The sequence below is a fragment of the Pterocles gutturalis genome, unplaced genomic scaffold (assembly GCF_000699245.1).
Source record: "Pterocles gutturalis isolate BGI_N339 unplaced genomic scaffold, ASM69924v1 scaffold15378, whole genome shotgun sequence".
Lineage (NCBI taxonomy): Eukaryota > Metazoa > Chordata > Aves > Pterocliformes > Pteroclidae > Pterocles > Pterocles gutturalis.
In genome coordinates, this window is record NW_010125908.1 from 62,432 (window position 1) to 83,242 (window position 20,811).

At 39.6% G+C, this 20,811-nt stretch overlaps 1 protein-coding gene across 1 annotated transcript in view; it reads left to right on the forward strand.

Annotated features, from left to right (window-relative positions):
- MYOM2 (myomesin 2) overlaps window positions 1-1,753 on the forward strand; it is a 61,898-nt gene extending 60,145 nt beyond the window's left edge. The window contains exon 32 of the mRNA XM_010078776.1: window positions 674-1,753. Within this exon, the coding sequence (XP_010077078.1) occupies window positions 674-1,003 (330 nt within the window). The 3' untranslated portion in view covers window positions 1,004-1,753. The remainder of the gene's footprint in view (window positions 1-673) is intronic.
- The last annotated feature ends 19,058 nt before the right edge of the window (window positions 1,754-20,811 follow it).

A 20,811-nucleotide genomic window follows, 5' to 3' on the forward strand; every position in this document is an offset into this window, starting at 1 on the left:
AAGAATGACCAATAAAGTTTTATGGGCTTCTTCAATCTCAGCTCAGTCCTTGGAAAATGGTTGAACTGCCAGGATGGCTTACTAGGTCATTTCAGCTATTCTCTGAATATGCTGTACATGCGTGTAACACTTTTACAACATTTATGTATTGTTTATTCTTCGTGAAATATTTCCCTTTTACTAGTAGCAGGACCTGAAATCAATGTCCAATGATTCATGTTAGGTACTCTATTTTTAAGTGATTTTTAAAAAATCATCTCAAGCAATAACCTCAGGGGGCCTTGGTCAGAAAAGATTTCCTCAGTACTCCTCCCTGCTGTGTACAGGGAAACTTCAAGGATGTTTTTAAACCTATCATTGCCTGAACCTCATGTTAGACTAATGGGCTGTCAGGAGTCTCCTGCAGGCAGGATTGCAATGACAGTCCAACTTACAATCTTCAGATACTATTACCCTGAGGCTATTATTGCATCACAGTCACTGGTAAGATGGTGAAAAGACTGAATTAAAGAAAAAAAAGATATAAGGAACTCTACTTTTCAGTCCTCAAGAACATGGTACCTGTCTTACTTTAATTAACTAGGAATAAGTGGTGCCTGAAGGCAACACTGAGAATATTCTGGTTAAACAAATCTGACTGATCCTCAACATTGCTTCTTTTTTCCTCCCTCAGACGCTGAATCTGACCTGTACTGTGTTTGGAAATCCTGACCCTGAAGTGGTTTGGTTCAAGAACGACAAGGTCTTTGAACTTAATGAGCACTATGCGTTTTCACTGGAACAAGGGAAATATGCCAGTTTAACAATCAAGGGAGTGACCTCAGATGACTCGGGCAAATATAGCATCCATGTCAAGAACAAGTATGGCGGGGAAACTGTGGATGTCACTGTAAGTGTGTACAGACATGGTGAAAAAATGCCTGAAGTTAAGCCTGGCCAGCTTGCTAAACCCAGGCCAATACCACCATCAGAAGAAGTCCTCAAACCTGGGGGTGAGGCATAATCCAATGAGTAAAGCTTGACACTGTTTGACAAACAAAATAGAATACATGAGCTGTAGTTGAGGTATTCCCACGCAACTAATTGATAATGTCCAAAGGGAAACTGAGTTTAAGAGTTTGCTTTAGAGAGGTAGCCGTGCTATGGTGCTGTACACATCTGCAACAATCTCATTTTAAATACATGTAATAGGGTGGGACTTGCAAATAGCAAAAATCCAAATGTCTGCCAGAGGTTCCCATATACAATGGCAAGTTGCACAAACCTACAGTAAACCTCCGTTTCCACCCTCCCCAACCCTCTGCAAAAAAACAGAGCAACCCAACAACCCTCTGAGAACAAATGTCCCATCAGTAAAGGTAGTGGACTGCAGTTAGATACATATTCAGGGGTGGTTCCTACTTTCATACACACACAGTCCCTTTGGCTTTGAAGCCTCTGATCCTATTAAGTCTAGTGAACAGTCTCTTTAGTAGTGATACTGTTGTTTTACAGTGTGACTTTAGTAGACTTTTGCAAATGTTCACTGTTTAGTCATTGAAGCATAGGTCACATGGTTGTATTTTGTTTTTCTTGCTTTGTGCTAATAAAACTTTAAAAGTCACCTTTGCTACTCACTGCTCCAAATCACACCTAACTAGTTCTGTTTACTCTCTTTCATTCTTTAGTTATTGCTTATTGCACAATTTCACAGCTGGTAGCATGCAGACTATCGACTTTCAATAAAGAATGCAAATTATGGTTAATCACAGTCACTGGGTGACACTTGCAACATTAATTTTACTCTTTACAATAAAGGTCAATATTCAAGCTTAAACTGGTACCAAAAAGGCATGTATAAAGTTGTCACAGTTTAACCTGGCTGGCAGTCAAACATCACGCAGCCGCTAACTCCTGTTCCCCTCCTGGGAATGGGGGGAAGAATTAAAGGGATAAAGGGAAAAGAGACTTGTGGGTTGAGATAAGAACAATTTAATAACTAAACTACAATAAAATCAAAAACAGTAACGATAATAATAATGATAACAATAGTAATAATAATATACAAATGAGTGATACACAGTGCAGCTTCTCACCACCCACCCATGATCTAGGCTCAGCCCATTCCTGGCTAATGATCCTCGAGTAGAGAGAGTCCTGAAACCTCAACCCTGGAGAAGAGGTAAAAGCCCAAGTGTCCAAAAATCCAAGAGCTGACCGAGAGACAGAGAGAGAGATGACCCCGAGAGAGATAACTTCCAGACAGAGCCTCATCAATATACTGGGCATGAGGTGTATGGTATGGAATAAGCCATTGGCCAGTTTAGGTCTCAATCTTAAACCTAAGATCAAATCCTAGGCTAGTAATGGGGGCTGTGCTCCCTCCCAGCTTCTCCTGCACCTGCAGACACTGTCAAAACAGAGAAACTGAGAAGTCCTTGCCTGTCCTGGCAGCAACTATAACCATCAGTATGTTATCAACCTTCTCAGCACAAATTCAAAACAGAGCCTCACACTAGCTACTATGAAGAAAGTTAACTCTGTCCCAGCTGAAACCAGGACAACAATTCAGTCATGTAAAATAATTATGTCTTTGATTCTTCTCTATCCAAAATGAACAACAGAACTCTTCCATGGGTGAAGTGATGTTCTGCTATGCAGAGATTTCAATATATGCTTATCATGAAACTTTCCAGTACAATGGGCTTTAGTGAGATTACTTGCATATCTATTATACAATAGACGATTGAGTGTTTGCAGCACTGACTTTTGCAGAGCAGGCTCCCTGTTCAATAAAAGTCTGTTTATCTGCCTAGATGAACCTCTGTAATGTGTTAACGAGCTTCCAGCAAAAAGTTCTTCTGATGGTAAGTAACACTGGTGATACAAACATCTTGGATGCAACCCTTCTCTCTTGTGACTTCTCCTAGTCTCTAGGATAAATGTGAGGAAAAAGGAGTGTTGTGGGAGATAGAGGAGCCTAAATGAGGGGTGGCCTGGAGAAATGGGACTCTGCAAAATCTTCACAGGAGAAACTAGATGAAAGTGTTCAGCACAACCATTGGGACTATAACTTGTGTTTGAGGTCATCGCTGAAAGCCAGTGCTGAGTCTCTGATAGCCTCTGAGCTTAAGTGTGGAAAATATGGAAATAATTGTTCTGGCTTTTCAATTTATATTTTTTCCAGTAGAAAAACTGAAAAAAAACCAGGAAAATGAACAGTTTCTGAGTGAAGTTAATTTCAGGGCCTCTTTTTACTTTTTATTTTTTTCATCATGTAAGTGACATAGACCTTTTCTTTTTTTTTGTCTGGCAAACAAATACTTCACTTGATAAAAAAAAAAGAGTTTTATTTTGAGACAGATGAAAAGCAGAGGAAATGAGAAGCCAATTTACAAGCTGTCAGATATAGTAAGTTATCTAGGAGACAGGAGAGCAATATATCCCTTTCTTCCCTCCTCTCCATCCGTGGAGATTTGAACTTCTATCTCTGACCACCAAAGGTAGTGCATTAATTCCCAGTCTTCCCTGGGAAGTGCTGCTTCTATTTATCCTTTTTTAACTTTGATTGGGTGAACAAACACCGAAAAAAGACTAGACCTAAGCATTCTACCTTTCACATGAGCATGTTTAATGATAGATTTGAGAGTTTTTCTCCCTTTCTTTGTACTTGATCTTAGTTTTCAGTGTTGAAGGAGGGACCGAGGGTGTGGCACTGTAGACTAAGAACCTGATGGTTTGAACAGATAATGATGAGGATGAGGATGGATTCATTGTGGTTTCAAATGCCTCGAGTAAGAGAGTGCAAGCCTCCTTTGCAACTCATTGATATCTGTGATTAGTCGTGACAAAACCCAACAAGCCAGCTCTGGAAAGGAAACAGTCTTTAATCGCACTGTACTAAAAGATATTTTGATTTTAAATAAACAACTTTTTGAAAGATTTATGTACTCAGAGCCAGTAAAAACAGCCAGGAATTACACTGGGCAGTGATGAAAAACGCTTCTTTTGGGTGAAAAATTCTTGTGGCTATGAAACCACATTCCCTGTCTCATCAGTGAATGAAAGTGTCCAAGAGGGTTCAAAGAATCAAGAACATGTTATTGCCATGAGATAGTTTAATTAGGAGATTTTAGGACACAAAGCAAAGCAAGGATTTATCCTCCAAATATCTATCAAAATAAGAAAAAAAAATTATATGAATCTGTCACCACAAGAACTTCAGCAAATCTCTCAATAAAATAAATCAAATTTCCTTCTTTTCTATTCTAATTTCTTATTAAAGGCCTTTAAGCTTTTCGAAATCTTACTATGCAGGCTCAAAAAACATCAGAGCCAGTCTCTGTAGCATACAAAGTGAGAATCAGCAAGAATTTAATATTATTCTTATCTCCTGCTACAGTACACAGGTTAATTTTAGCTGAGACTATCAAATTATTGCATGTTATGGCAGCTTTTCTGAGGTATCCTTGGGCACAGGAGACAAGGTTAGTCTCATCTTGGTTGTACCTTTAGCTGGCCTTCTTAGTTAAGCAAGCTTCACTTATTTCCTTCTGGGCAAACAGAAATAATTTATTATGACAGTTAATTCTCTGCGGAAGTACAGAAATTAAAATTCACAGGAACATTGAATTCAAAAGGCTAAGGACTTCCTATAAACTGTTTCACATTTTTTAGTGTTCAGTGTACCTTTGATTCTTTTGTACACATTTAAAAAACTTGTTATCAGTGCTAGGAAATGAATTGGGTCAACTCTGTTTAAAAGAGACTACCTCTTCAGAGTGAACGTGGATCAAGTTGCCCAGAAGGGCAATACAGTTAGATGGATATGAGAGGGACAAACAGGATGCTCTGGTAATCAAGCCAGATGGAATACATGATGAGCCATATTAGCATTTACACACACCCTTCACAGATTTGGTGTCAGTATTCATTTAATTAATAAACATTCTGAAGGGAGAATAGAAGAAAGTAAGATTTGCTGGAGAAGGTCTGATGCCAAATGAGCCTACGCCCACTAAGGTCGAGGGAGATTGACTCATTTATGCTGGATGTGAATCTAGTCAGTTATTTTTACAAATCCAGGGGTTCATTACAATGAATTACCTATTTCTGTTACCTTTAAGAAGAAATGCTACTATTAGAATGTTTTTCTTTCCCACTGGTGGGTTTTGTGTTGTCCAAGTTTCATGTTGCGCTTTTCTAGGCAGTGCTAGTGTGAAATGGAACATCGCCAGCTTGTCATGGGAGGCAGATAAGAAGTCAGCCAGTTGTGCTGATGGGCCAAAGTCACAGCTGTGTCTGTCATGTTGGCATTCTGCTGCAAGGCTGGCAAGGCTGCTTTTTCTCCAAGCACCTGCTTCCTTTGAATCAGCTTTGATATGTTACTGTTTATTTTCTTGAAAACAAGTTCTATGAAAATTTCCCCTAAGGCCAATTTACAGGTGCTTTTTATGAGGAAAAGATTTTTTTTTATGACAGTATTTGCCTCTAGTGTAAATCTTTCCCCAGCCCATAAGTTTCACTTGCATCCCACAGCTCAAAAACTTGCTCACACTTCATTAATCTGCTCTTGTATAGAGACAGAGGTTCAGTGATAATAGCACTCTGAGTGATGTTAATGCATAGCCAGTTTTAAAAGGAAACTTCTGAAATATTATAAAGCACTTTATTTTCTGTTTTGTAGAACTAAGAATAAAACCTCTAGATGGCACCAGAAGAACAAGATAGAAATGAGCAGATCTTAAAAAATTGTGCCAGCTATAACATATCTATCATTTTGATGCAAACACATCACTTTAGGGAATGGGAGACTATTAAAAGCATTATACTTATGCCCGTGACAAGGACAGGTCCAGCAAATGACTGTTTCCCGGAAATAGCAGGTGATTTTGCAAGCAATAATGCTGCCTCTTCATCTGTGCATGGTGCACATTAAGAGGTTAAGCATGCCTTGTAAAATATTGCAAGACTCATGTTACATCAAATTTCTCAGGCATACTCGACCATATTGACTATATTTACAAAGGGATATTTGAATTTGAGCTCTAAGGGCAAACCTCTCAGACTTAGCAGCTTCCATAGATTTTTAATCCACTCTTTCTATACCGCAAGGCCCATGCCCTACAATTTTTGTTCAGCCTTTACAGAGGGATTATTCCATTTGAAATTAATAGGAAGTCTGGGAGCAAAGAGTGGAGAGTCTGACTCTCAGCACTGCCACTGCAAGATTCAGTGGTGTCGAGACCTGCAAGAAGCTACCAGTAGCCTTCTGTGTTAATATTTAATTCCTCAATGGAATGCATAGTAACTCAGTACCAGCTTTGTCCTTGGGTATTAGCTCAAGGTTTATCAGATTGTTATATTTTAAAAATAGCTCACTTGACCTCACATAATTTCCTTTATGAACATTTGAACTTTGTGTGGGTGCATTAAAGGACTGTTAACTTGTAATAAACTTGTCTCATTTTTTAAGTTAATGTAACTTCATTTTCTGTTATTGTTGTTCCTCTGTTACATTAATATTGTACAGCTGAGAGTCTGAAAGCAAAAAGAGACTGACTACTGCAGTTAGAAGTAATATGGTTAATAGCTGCAGCAGGTTAATAGCTGCCTTTCCCATGATAACCTAAACTATCCATCAGGATTGTCCCATACAAATTTAGTCGGGCACCAGTGCCCCCCAAGAGGGGATTTGCCCTCCACCCTGCCAAGGGCCTCTATGGGAAGCCATTATCCATGTGATGACGTTGATGCACACAGCATGCAGAAGAGAAGCAGATGGAAAGAGCTACGATGTCTGTGTAGCTCTGAGCCAGAGTAGCTCTTTATCATCTTAAATTATTATAAAAATGGTGATCAAAATTTTAGTCTGCTGACTTAGTCACCTCCACTGGACCATTTTGAATGAAGAGGTGCACTAAAAGCCAATCCAACAATTGTAAATCAACCCCAAAGCCAGCCCTCCTGATTGCAAGACAATGTGTGAAAAAGAACCCCATATAGTCGTGTGCCACTTTTGCTGTCTGGGAGAAATGCCTTCCACATATGAAAATGGCAATCAGCCTCCTGCATGGTGCTTAATGGGAGGTAAAACATAAGACGACTCCCTGGCTGGGAGTTATGAGGCCACATGCAGATGTCTCCATCTGAGCTAATCACTGAAACTCCCTTAGAAAATGGAGAGAAACAAGTACCAGTAGGGCACAAGTTATGTCATTCTAAAGCAGGTGTCTCAAATAGGAGAGACGAATCATGTCTACTCTTTCCACTGACTGTAAAGGGAGCTGAGTACACCCAGGCTGGATGGGAGACATCTACATGGCTGATGTTTGAACTTAGGTGTGAATAATTCTGCACCATGTTTCTCTAATTCAATTATCTCTTTAGCTGAAAAAATCTGTTTACAGAGATGCTTCATAATAGCTGGAATTTTGCTATGTTTTTACATGCTGGCTTCCTCTACTGAACTCTTGTATTTTGCTGTCTTTGCTGCCTTCTCTTGATATCCATGGTGTTTTGAAATCTCTGTGCAAGCATTGGCTGACTTCCAGCTGCCACTTGGTCCCAGCTCGTAGTTAATGCTCATGATTTGGCCTGTACCAAGATACTGTGTTAGGCCTTCTATTCTTTTAGAAATGTAAGTCTTCATCCCAGTTTTTTGGTCGGCTGTGATGTTGCTGTTAGTGTGGGACTCGTTTCTGCCTTTGCTCCTCCCTCAGTGCCGTCGCCCCGTGGCAACATCTTAATCAATAGATGCTGTAAACTTTTTATGGTCAGTTAGTGCCTTTTTGCTAAGCCCATAAGACATGCCTCATGTATTTTATCTGTGGAGCTGGCCAGGCACACCGTCCATCTGGAGAAGCACGATGCTGTGGTTCTCATATGCAAAACTTCTTCCAGTGCACCTAAGGCAGCTGAGCGACTGGCCAAAGCTCTGAATCCTTCTGGTCCTGGGATTGACCTGCTTTTGTCTCCTGTTTGTTTCTAACTAGTTCCCTGTTATCTCTTTGTTTAACTCTGTTACTCTCTAGACTTCTTGGTTTCATGGAATGATCTGTGTTCGTCTGTCATTCAGTCTGGTGTCTTTCGATACTGCTTTAATGGCAGAATCCATATCAGTAAATTAAATAGTCCAGGCTTGATTATCTAGTCCTTAGAGCAACATCCTGTATATATTATGTAAAACCCTTCTAGCATCCACCTCAAAGTTTGATGTCATCTGAACTTCCCACTGGAGACAGTATTTACCCACCCTAACTTTCAGGTCAGAAGGTATTCAGTGGTGTGTGAGCTGACCTGCATCAAAACTTTGCTAAGGTCAAACTGAACAAAAGTGCTAGCTAATTAAGTTCGGTGCTGGTGCCGTAGCACTGGTTAATTTACTTGCAGAGGTTGTAACTAAAGCGTCCAAGCACCAGTAGCCATATGAAATGCGTATGTGATAACGTGAAGACTTAGTGTCCTGTTAGTGAGTAAATAATTGAGCCTGTGTGGCCTGCTGTTCTCATAACCACTTTCAGCAAGCAAGCCTGTCCTAATGAAAATGAAATGTTTGGTTCACCAGCCTATATGTCTCTGTACTGTTGGCAGCTGAACCTAGCATTTCTGGATGTTGACCCTTTCCTGTTCATTATGCCTTTTTATCAGCATCCACCACTGATTGTATTCCCACTAATTTTTGGGTAACTTGGCGGAAAAAATGGGTTATGATTAAGTGGCACATTAGCACTTGAACTCCTGTGTGGTGTACACAGCACTTTGCAGGATTAGACCTTACACTTCCTGATTTTCTCCTTAGCTTTTGGATAGACCTCCAGGTCACGTACAGTAAACACCTGTGGCAGCTTTTGCAGTTAAAGGTTATGTTCTGACCTTTCAGGAACAGGTTGGGCTCTTGTGAGACCTTTCTCCTGATCTTGATGCATACCACCTGCTGCTCCAGTCTGTTTGGCATTTATGCCCAGTCAGTAGGCTTTCTGATTGCCTCAGATGCGTCTTTTTCTCAAAGTGTGACATGTTGACCTGTTTCATTTTGTCATCAGGTCTTAAGCCTGCTTTTGTGCTCCCGTTAAACACAATCATGTTTTACATGCACAGCTCTCCTTTTACTGGTTTCAGGCAGATAAATTCCTATGGACCTTACTCTTTTCAGGCTTACTCTTCTGAAGTAAGTGTGTGTTCCATCCTGTGGTGACTGCCTGAAGTGTCCCATTGCCAATGGCAGGGTACCTCTTGCAGACCTCCTGTGTCATCAAGTCACCTGTATTGTAGTCCATTTAATTAACCATGATTTGTCTTCTCAGAACCTTATCCTTACCTTGTAGTACAGAAGACTTAGAAACATAATTTCCGTCACTTTGAGAGCTCTACTTGATAGTTCCTGATGGTCTCTGATGAGGCCTTGTGTCCATCCCAGGTGAAAATGTGAACTAATAGGACTGTTCTGTTCCACACAGCACAGTTAGTAATTCCTCTTCTATCCGAGCATAGTCCCTTTGGGCCTGACAGGCTTTAAATGAAAATGCCATGGGCCAATGACTTTACAGTAACTGTGCTCCAAGTCTCCTCCTGAGGCCTCAGCCTGTAATTACTGATGCTCCACAGGCATTTCAGGATTGGCAGCTTGCTCGTGTTAATCTTTATTCTTTCAGATGATCTTGTATTTTTATGTTCTGGTTCTTACATCGTGGTTTCTTACTTATTCCTCAGCTTCACAAACATCTGATATGAAAGTGCAAAATGTAGAAGAACAGTCTTCTGCTCCTGTACCTCTCTAGACATTTCCTTGAAGGCTCTCAGTTCCTGAGGATCTATTCAGAGATCTAGCAGAGCTGATAAGTGCTGACTGTAGGAAGAACATTTGTTCCCAACACTTTTTTTGGAATTATTCTAAATTTACAGCATGAATCTTTTTTTCAATATAGTCTGTAAAAATTATTTGGGACAGCAAAAACTTTGGCAAACAGGCATCCATTTGTGTTTGTTCCCTTTAAGCAGGTGTTCTCTGGGGCCAGATAATAGAAAAAAAAAAAAAAGAAATACAAGGGATAGAAAGACCACATGGTTTCATTGCCAATAAAAAAATCCATGTACTTGTTGAAGGGTTTTGATTCTTACTGCATGCTTGACTTGAAGTCACCCACACTGAGCTCACACCTGAAGTTTGAAATTTTTTTCAAACATTCCCAAACCTCAGTTGACTTCCTATTCAATTTGTTTATTCTTTCAAGTGCTTTGTCTTTTCACACATATTCAGTCTTTTCTTGACCCTCTCCTCCTTTGCTGAATCACAAATGGTAGCCATCAGTTGTCACAATGGACCTGTTTCCATGCTTGAATAAATGCCTGAAAATCCAGGATAAGCACAAGAGAACCCCATGGATCTGCTAGAGGGTGAAGGAAAGCAGGAAACAATGCAGTTCCCTCACAGAAGGGGGGGAGTGGAGTCACTGAGTTCCAGGGAGACATTAATGGATTTCTGGAGGCTTGAATTAGGTCATTCATTGTCCAAAGAGGAATACCAAAAATTAGCAGGAAAACAAGACTTCTGTGCTGACATGGACCAAGGATTAACTTAATTTTCAATTTTTCACAGAATATGGCCTACTTCTTTGCCTATACTCAGTTGCCTACGTTATTTAATGAAAATAACTCTTCCCCTTCTCCATCCCTCTTTTAAGCAGATGGAAAGATGGGGCAGCAGAGGGAGCAGGGGCACTAATGTCCTAAACATCTGTGCTATTAACATTCTGGGCAAGCTATTGTGAATAAACAGCTGTCAAATAGAAAACTCACATGCAGAATATTTTAATTTCAAATTGCTAATCAAAGAAGTACTCAAAATGAAAACTAAGTCTAAAAAACACTGAAGAAACTCTGATTCTCTTCGTATCGAATATGCCTGAAATATATGTTTCATAATAATGTTTCTACAAAACCTGCAAAATCTAAGACCATCGGTCGCATTCTCATTCTCTGAACATTCTGAATGCGTTCAGGTATTTTAGATCAACAGATAAACAGATCTCTGTAGTGTTTGCAACTCTAATAGTGCAAAACTGGGTTTGTGCCAAAGAAACTAGATTTGACTAGAAACACAAACAAACAGCATACCAATTGGTTGGTCTATATTCATTGTGTGAAACAAGAGAAAGAGAAAAAAAGTAAAAATGACAATTAAGGCTCTTTTTTCAATTCCTCATGCGCAATAATCTTGGTGTTACTATATTATGTACACAGGCAATACATACATTTTATGAAAAAAATCCACAATCCCCTGTTATTTTTATTGTTGATAACTCTTTAAGTGTGTTAATTTAAAACTTATTCCTTTTAAAAAAATTTGCATGCAATTCTTAATTTTTATTTTCCACTAAATGATCTCATTATATTAAGGACAATAAGATAGAAAACACACATGGAACCACACAAGCAAAAAAGCGTATAGTAGGTACAGTGTTTATGCTAAATGACGGAGGTACCTTCACTCATTGTTTGAATATAGCCATCCTTATCCTGCCTGCAATGCAATAAAATGCACACTAAAAGCCAAATTTAATGATCTCAACACTTTTTGAGGTTATTTTAAGTAGCAACGTCATGCAAGAGAAAATTTTTTTTCACTGATCTACTTATTTGAATAGACTTAAGCATGTTTATTTGTCTTTGAAATCTGCATTCCCACTGACTAAAGACAGTATGTATGAAAGATCACCAGCAATTCCTTTATAAAAATCCTGTTTGCAGTTACTTATACATTTGACTAACTATTATATTATTTTTTTTTGCTGAAATTCTTTATGGCAGATTTCTACCTCGGAATGTTTTTCTTTTAGTATTATTTTATTTTGGGAGGAAGAAGACAATTTGTTTGAAAACATATCAGCTGTTTCTATGACTGAAGTCAGGAGGAATTATGTGAAGTACATTACACATATGCACGTATGTAATATATGCATATGCATATATGACATATATTCTGTAAAGTATATCTGCAAAATGTGCTTATTAACCATTTTATGAAGACTGAAGCCCTCTCAAAACTCCTTTTCAATCTCCCAGCCATTTGGGATATGCCCTTGAAATTTCTCTTGAGATTGAATGGAGACGAACAGGAAAGAGAATCTGCAGAAGAAAACTGCCTCTTGCTGTCGTCTTTAAAACCTGTCTAAATTTGGCCAAGTTAGTGAACTGTAGTTTGAACATGAGTAGAGATTTCCTGAAGGTAAAAGTATCTGGTAGTTCTGTGTGCACAGGTCAGGCTCCAGCCGACAGCAGCTTGCCCTTTCCCTGAGATGACTCCTCTGGGATACCAGAGGCAGTGCCTGCTCTCCTCCCAACTAGATGCTGCAGCAGAGAGCATCTCTTTTCTTCCTCCTGCTTCCCTGTGGGATTCAGGCAGGATAGGAAGAGGGAGCTGGATGATCCTGGTGCAGCGCAGGTGAGGGGAGATGGTTGTGGGAAGCCTGGGACCTCAGGCAGGAGAGGGAAAGGGGACCACGGAGATTCTGGGGGCAGCTGACAGAGTGAACAGGACAGCTTCAGAGAGCATCTGATACTGGCCTGGCTGCGAAAACAGGCAATAGCAGGGAGAAAGTAGAGTGTTGAAACTACAAGGGGGAGCATGAGCTAGGGGGGAAGATGCCTGCGGTGAAGGGGATGGGCAGTCAGGTTGAGGTGAGTATCCAGATACATGTGTGGAAAAGACAATAGTGAAACAGAACAGAGCTGGATAGGAAGGCGCAAAAGCAGTAAGGACAAAAGCATGAGCTAGATGACATGTATTTCCTGACAGAGCCTGAGATCATGGACATCTCTGTGTTTCTTAGATTAGTACATTTTATGAAATTTGCTGTTGATTAGCCAAAATTATTATTGGTGTCAGCTTCTAAGGGAGCAGAGCATATCAGGTGAGTGGGTTAACAGGGCTGAAATTCAGGAGAATCAAAATATCTAAGCAGTAGGAGAGAGTAACAGAACGAGAGACACTGGTGAGAAACTGAGGGAAAGATGCTGCTGTAACTCTGAGATACTAAAGCATGACTTGGCAATAACATCAACCCAAGTATGCAGGGAAGAGAGAGAAATTAAACATTCAACCAAGCTTGCAAGCTGAGAAGGAGATTGGTAGTGGGTGTATTCATGGCTCTATGAGGATATTTGCAGTGGAAGCGTCAGAATTTCAGTTTGCTGAAAGTGTTAGGTGGCAGAAGACACTGGCATTGGAAGCAGATATGTGTGATTGAGCTGCACGAGAAGGTTCAAGCTAGTCAGATGAATGTATCAGTTGTTCTTTTAGTTATGACAGATCTTCTGACAGCTCTGTTATGACAGTTCTGATCTTCTACATGTGAAGACTATCAAGCTCACTACGGGACTCAGCTACATGATACTAAATAAATAAATGAAAACCTGTGACCAGGTCCTGAAGACAAACTTATGAAATCTTGATCTGAAACTTCCTTATAGTTAAATCTGTTGCCTTCCCAGGACTGCTGTACAGCACTGGACACGCTAAGCTCAATACAAAGAGTGATATGAATATGTTATTCATGATGACAAGTGGGACACTTTCTTCTATCTGAGGGATGCTGGTAGGGAATTTTTTGGTCTGGTTGGTTTCTTCTCCTTACCAGCTGCCCAAATACTAGTAACAGAACTATGAACAAAATAAAGTTTGTCTTTGGGATACACAACCTGATTAAATGTTATTTTCTGGTTGACTGGTAGTAGGATGGATATCAAATAGTACAGGGCAGGAACTGCACAGCTACCAGTATTCTCTCTGCAGTGATTTAATCTGTCAAGCTGCATACAGCTTTTTACTTTGATTTTACAAAGCCAAAATCTTTAATAGAACAAATATAATAAGAGATACCATGGCCTGCCAGTTTCACTGGTTTGTCCCTGGTTCTCTGCACCCAGCTCCAGTGACATCTTGGGGCCATAACCTTAATATTTATGACTCTCTTGCTCTTCTAGCATGGTACAAAACAACCCCCATGTATCTAGCATATATTTTTCTCACCTGTTGAAGTATTTTGTTTTCAAGGTTTTCTTTTGTTTTAATCATCTTGCCATAAGTTTGACATTAGATATTAGGAAGAAATTTTCTACTGTGAGGATGGCGAAACACTGGAACAAGTTGCCCAGAGAAGCTGTGGATGCCCCATCCCTGGAGGTGTTCAAGGCCAGGCTGGATGAGGCTTTGAGCAACCTGGGCTAGTGGGAGGTGTCCCTGCCCATGGCAGGGGGGTTGGAACTAGATGATCTCTAAGGTCCCTTCCAAACCAAACCATTCTATGATTCTATGATTATGGTCATGAGTTATTGTGTGAAGTGTTAGTTGCAGCACTGCATTTGCAGAAAATTTGTTTATTTTAATTGCCATTTTCTGATTTAAGCTCTTCCCTGTTAGATCTCTTTATTTTCCTGAATGATAACAAGTGGTTCCATGATGAACCTCCACCTTATTTAGATGAAAAATGAAAGGTACTTCATGTAGCTCTTATCTCCCTTTTTAAATTTTATTTTGATGGCTAATCCCAGATGGGACACAAGTATCACATCATTTTTTTACAAGGATTTGACTGAGTGCATAAACTCTTTTACAGTATGAATCACATTTGAGAAGCTTGATAACAACTGCTGCAATATTCCTTTTCAACCCAGAATGGCAAATTCTTATCTGTCATTTACTGGAAGTACATTTTGTAGTGAAAAGCTTTAACAGACCACTGTTTAAACTCTTTGGAGAAAACTGGAATGAAGAGGACAGGAGAGCAGAGCAAAGGTAGTGCACTTTAGGCGTAAGAAATATGATGGAAGAAATATGGGCAAGTGAGACTCTACTGAAAAAATTGAAGACATGAACTGGAGTAAAATTAGCAAGTAGGAAGCTCTGACAACACATCCTGATAAAAACAGAAGTTTTGTAGCTTGTCCCACATGATAAAGTTTAAAGAAGAAATTAAAGGAAAAAATTGAAAAAGTTGAGCACTTCTGCACAGTGAGTGATCCACCATAAATTCTCAATTTCTTTCTGAGGTATCCTTCCCTAGAGGGATAAGTATTTCACAGGGGCTACAGTACATATGCCTGTAGAAATAAACATACGATTCTGTGTTTTGTATGACATGGTATTCATGAAAGCATGAGAAAAAAAACAATGTGTGAAAATATCAACAACAGTACTAAAGTCCAGCCCTCATTCTGTTGCTTGAAACATGACTAACCGATAAACATTCAAAACCAGGTATTAGGAGGAAATAACCCTCCCCAAGGCTAGTGGAATTCAATCTATAAGGAAATAGCTAATTTTCAACAGTGAGAATCAATTAACATAAGGGGCATAGCTTTCAATAGCAATTCAGGATCTTTCTGAATAGTTACACATTAGTTAAATCACAAGTTATTTAATAATTTCTGGTCAACTTAGTTTGTGGTGTTTTTTTCAGGCTCATCAATTATTTTGTTCCTGACTTAAAAATCTATAAAGCAATTGCAGTAGTCCCATAAAATCTTGTGATATTAAGTGAAGCCTTAATTCTTTCTTTGGTTTGTGGATCTAGGGACAAGGTCTTGAACAAAAGAGTAAGTGACTGTGTCATCATGAAGGGTGTACAGCTCAATAACAATGAGAAGTAACCAAAAGGGGAAGTTCAACTCGAAGATTCCATGAGGTACCTCCTCCCTTATTGGGGAGGAGAGATGAAGCTTTTCCCAGCATAAAAGGTGCATGACAAGATACAGCTGTCTTTGCATTCAGAGTTGGGGATCATTAACAATCTTGAGTTGGGTGCAACTCCTTGTATATCAAGAGGTTGAAATTTTGAGTCACAGGCTTGTCATATTATTGAAACAAATGGGGTCATACTAAGTGACATGTTCTTGGGAACAGAGAAGGTTTGGCCTCAAAGGACTTTATTTGCCCATAATAATTCTGCTTATCAATCAACTGGTCATTCACATTTAATCCTGGTACAAAAACATTCTTGCAGGAGAATCTTAATTTGTGAGCTCTTCATGTTCTCTTGTGAGTCAAGAAGTGAAACTAATTTGATATTGCACTCCCTTGACAATGAAAAAGGCTGATGAGAATAAAAGAGTGTTTACAGTAGTGTGTCTCATTAAATCATTTTGCATTTCAGTAGTAGGATGGTCTATCTTTCAAGTGGTGTTTGTGATACAGGACAGACAAAAAAGCTGTCCAACAATCATACTAAAAATAAAAGCGTTCATTATTTTTATCACAATAACATTCAAAATCCTGGTAAAAGTCATGGCTGAATGGTGCTAGAAGTTGTACAAAGCCTCCCCAGATCCATCAATGAGATATACTGGTGCCAATGGCTGCAATACCTACGGCACCACCTCATACTTTAGACTCAAAGTCCTAGACTGATGTGAGTATCTCAGTTTTAATGTAAAACATAAGAATGCATTTCTAATCGGGCGATGGTGCAGAAAAGCTTGAGAACATGAATGCTAACAAGAAAAGGCTAGAAAAATGAGAAGGCAGCAACTAGAAGAATTTACCCTTCGGAGGGAGAAAAAAGTCAAGTGCATTTAACACTTCCCAGGAGAACTGGGCCTATTCTGTCCACTTTAACCACATCATTCACAACTGTGGCCTCCCCATGTGCACCCAAAGAAAAACATCCAGGAGTGGGCTGTTGCCACTGGAGCAACTGGAGAAATAGCTGCTGTGGAGCCTCTTTTCTTGGAGGTAGCAGGGAGTGAGGAAAGCTCTCCTCAGGCCACATGAGCTGTCCTTGTTACAACCACAACCTGCTCCTCACCGCCACATTCCTTGTGATTCTTGCCTAATGACATGACAGTAGCAAATCAATTTCTCAGACTTAACTCTTACTCCTTGGTTGCTACTGAGCTGCCTGAAGAGAGAGGGATGCTGAAAGCAGCTGTACCTTGGATTAGTGTTTCTGGTGGGCCACATGAAACCCCACAGGATGTGAGGTGAGCATCCCTGGCTTATAATTTTGTCATAAACCTGAAGGCATTTGGCTGATAGTTAATTGTGTATGAAATAAATTGGTGTGAGGATCAAGATTTGTCAGAAATAAACTGCTTAAAACCAAACCCAAAGCTTTCCTTCAGACAAGGGTCTGATTTCCAGGCACAGCAAGGTGCTTATCTGTGCAAGAAGCCTTCTTGATCATCTTCATCTAATAGTCTACTTACTGCAACATACAATAATGTGATGTACGACTTTAATGACAGAACAGTTATCTTTAGCCATAAACTCATAAATAAGCTTCTTTATCCAAAGAGATGTGCTGTCCTTTTCATTTTTGTAGCTTGTGCTTGTGCTACTCCAAAACAATTTTTATATGCTTATTAACATAACTGTCACATAGTATCTTGCTTGTGGCAAGAGAAATACAAGCCCTTACTTTTCATACATTCTGAATTAAAAAACCCAACATTCTAGAAGTCCCTTTGTAAAAATGAAGATTAGTCTGAATTGAACTCACATTAAGGCAGATCTTCAGTATTTACTGTTTAGAGGGAAAAATTAAGATCTAGGAGATAACTAGTCCTGGATGTGCTCATTAAAAAGATGCATAAATCAACCAGTTTAACTCACATTCACAGGTAAAAGAAACAACTTACCAGCATCTAAAGTGATAATTTACAACCTCATGAAACAAATGTTCTTTTAGCTTAAGGGTGAAGACAAAGAGGAGGAAGATGAGTAGAAACACTCGATGCCAAACAGATGTGTTAAAGGTTCCAAATAATGATGAAAAGCAGGTCACATACATTGGTGCCTAAATATGGGTTAATAAATATTTGGCTGTGTGTAGCCTCTGTGCAGTGCTGCAGTGTTCATGAATCAAAGAACGGCAGCATCTTTGCAGAGTGCTGAATCCTAGAAATATTAACGAGGCAGTATGCAGAAGTCATAACTGTTGCCACTGTCAAGTGGCCATGAAAATGATTATCTGGTAAGATATTGGAGGCAGAGCTACTATCCCCTAAATTCTCATGGAACTCATCTGATTTACCAGCTTCTCATTGCATCAAGATTTTTATTTTGTCATGGCAACCTAGGAACAGATAAAGGAGTAGGATGCCACCAGGCAGCAGTCATAATGCAAGCATAAGTTAAACGACTCAAAAGTTAATGATCCAAATTCTTCACTGCAGCCGCGAGGCACACAGTGTAACTTGGGGGAGCTGCACAGATGCTGTAAATTACTTTGGATGCCATTACCATGACCATGGGCCAGCTGTGTATCAGACCAGACCGATGGCATAAGTTACAATATTCTAACTGCTGCTGTGAGCGGTCCTGAATGGCTCTTGTAGCAGTCGTGTAATGCCAGTGTCGTGCTGAGTCCCTGCCAGGCTTTTTTTCCCTTTCCTTCCTCACTCTGGCTGTAGGGTTGACGGTAACATGGGAAATGCTGCATTTCTTTTCCCCACTAGAAAATTATCCCACCCTGAATAATCTTTCCATCACTGCCTGCCCTTTTAATTCAGTAACAAGCTGTAAGCCATCCTGAACTCAAGGGACAATCTCAGGAAATATGCTCTCCCTCGATTTGCAGTTGTTTCTGTGTTACATTCTATTTTATCGTAATAGCATGGACACTAATTTTGCTTTAATTTTAAAGCCTAAGTCCAATAAAATGCTTTTAATGGCGTCAAAAACCTACTCATCTGGGTAAAAGTGGTAACTGAAAAGCAATGCTATTGGCAAAATTATCCGCTAGTGCAATAGCTTTCTCTCTACAGTTTTCACAGTGTGATGATATTAGTGCATGTTAAAGCTGCCTGCCTGCTCTGCTGCCTGCTTTTTAGTGATAAGTATTATCTATTATACTGCAGGGGCTTTTGGTCAGAGCCTTGTATATTTTGCAGTTTTCTGAATGTATTTCAAGATCTTCACGTTTTATAATCTGCAGATAATTGTTACAGACAAACTAACAGAAATTAGTTTAGTGGAAGAACAGGAAGCAACATCTGCAGCCAGGCACACCAACAAATAAAAGTTTGGAGGTAGTAATTGAATGATGTGGAACTAGGACAGACTTAGCAGGGAAGAGCCACTGTTCATCTGTGCAATAAAATCCACACAGTTTAAGCCACAGCTGTAAAATTAATGGGGTTTTGGTAAGCTGCTGCTCCCTGGGGATAATAGTCAGCCTACATGTCTAGATTTCTTACATTCTCCTTTCTGTATACCAGTAATGTAGGCTGCTGAAGTCCTTTATACGCTGCCCTCCTCTCATATTTTTTCTCCCGTGGAATATGCCAAGAACTCTCATAAAGCAGTCACTGTAATAGAAGACAGAAAATCCCAAAGCCTGGGTAAATGTCAGAGCCGTGGAGCAACTTTTTCCCCTGAAAGGTCACAAACTGCAGTTCCAGCACATTGTGGGCTAGTCAGCAAGCAACCAGTCAAGCATATCAGTTCAGCATAATACCACGTTATTACATTTATCTGGCCAGCATTAAATGAGCTGCAGCCCCATGCTTTGTTTTCCTTGACTTTGAATGAATGAGATGGCTTTTGTAGACCGTCCTAAAGCTGTTCATTCAAAGATTAGAAAAAGGCCATCGTATCTGATGGGGGATTTAAACTGAATGGAAACAACTAACACCAAAACTGTGATCCTCAAACCTCAAGAAGCTTCTGTCTGATCCTCATCACTTACAGTTTGTTGTGGATTTTTTTTTTTTTGGTGTGTATTTGATTTTGGTTTTTTTCCCCTTTTGCCAGGAGTGGCAGGAGGAAAAGGCTCTAAGAAGTGTCCAGGTTGCAAATCCCAAAAGAAGGCTGTTAGTGCTGGGGCACTAATTCAATGCAAACCCTCTCCTCAGGGCTTCCCTTTAGTCTGCTCTGTGCTTGGTATACTGGTCTTTGTGGGTCTAGCTGTCCTGCATGGCAGTGCCTAAAGTTAGGTACCACACTGCTTAACAATTTGATTCCTAAATTCCTGTGAGTATTTTGGGAGTAAGAATTTTCTAGTCTATTTATCAAGTTTATCAATTTGTCAACTGGTTGAATTCGAAAAAGTATGCCAGGAACAGGTGCTTAGTTTTCTTCAATTTACATATATATATAAGTATATACATACACATTTTTTTTAATCAAAGAGCAACCCTAAGAAGACAACAGTGGAGTATGATACTAGTCCCTTCCTGCTCTTGTTGATTGGGTATTGCAACACAGTACAGATCATACATTGATTCAATAACATTTTTAAAATATTAGCTGAAGTCTTCACAAACACCATAACCAATTATTTAGAAGACTAGTGGTAAATCACTCATCTGATGGTTACTCACTGATAATGACGTCTTTTCCTCTGATGACTATTCTATTGGAGATTATTGCACAACCTGTAAAAGTTTCTAAAGCTGTGCTTTGTGTGGGTGAGCTAACCCTTTGTAGAAGGGCTCTGGATGTTACAACTTTGCCGTTTGCTATGGCAGGCTGCTGATCGCTGCCTTCACTTTTCTGAACATTATCAGAACATCTAATTTCTATTCCGCTTTAGAGTCATGCTAAGTTACCAATTTAAAACAGTTGCTGTGATGTTGACAGTTTTAATTTGTTCCACTTGATATGCCAGTAGGCCTATTGTCTGTTCAAAGTACATTTTGTGGTTCTGAAAGAGAGAGTTTCTGTATTTTCTCAGTGCGATGCAGTTTGTACCCATATTGCAGCTTCAGACATCTCCTTGGGGGCAAGTCTAATTGAAGTTGCTTGATTTCTGTTACCAATCACAGACTTTTCAAATGGGGTTTCTTTTCATCTCTAATGCTTTAAGCTTCTCCTGTATTAGCTGGCCCACTCAG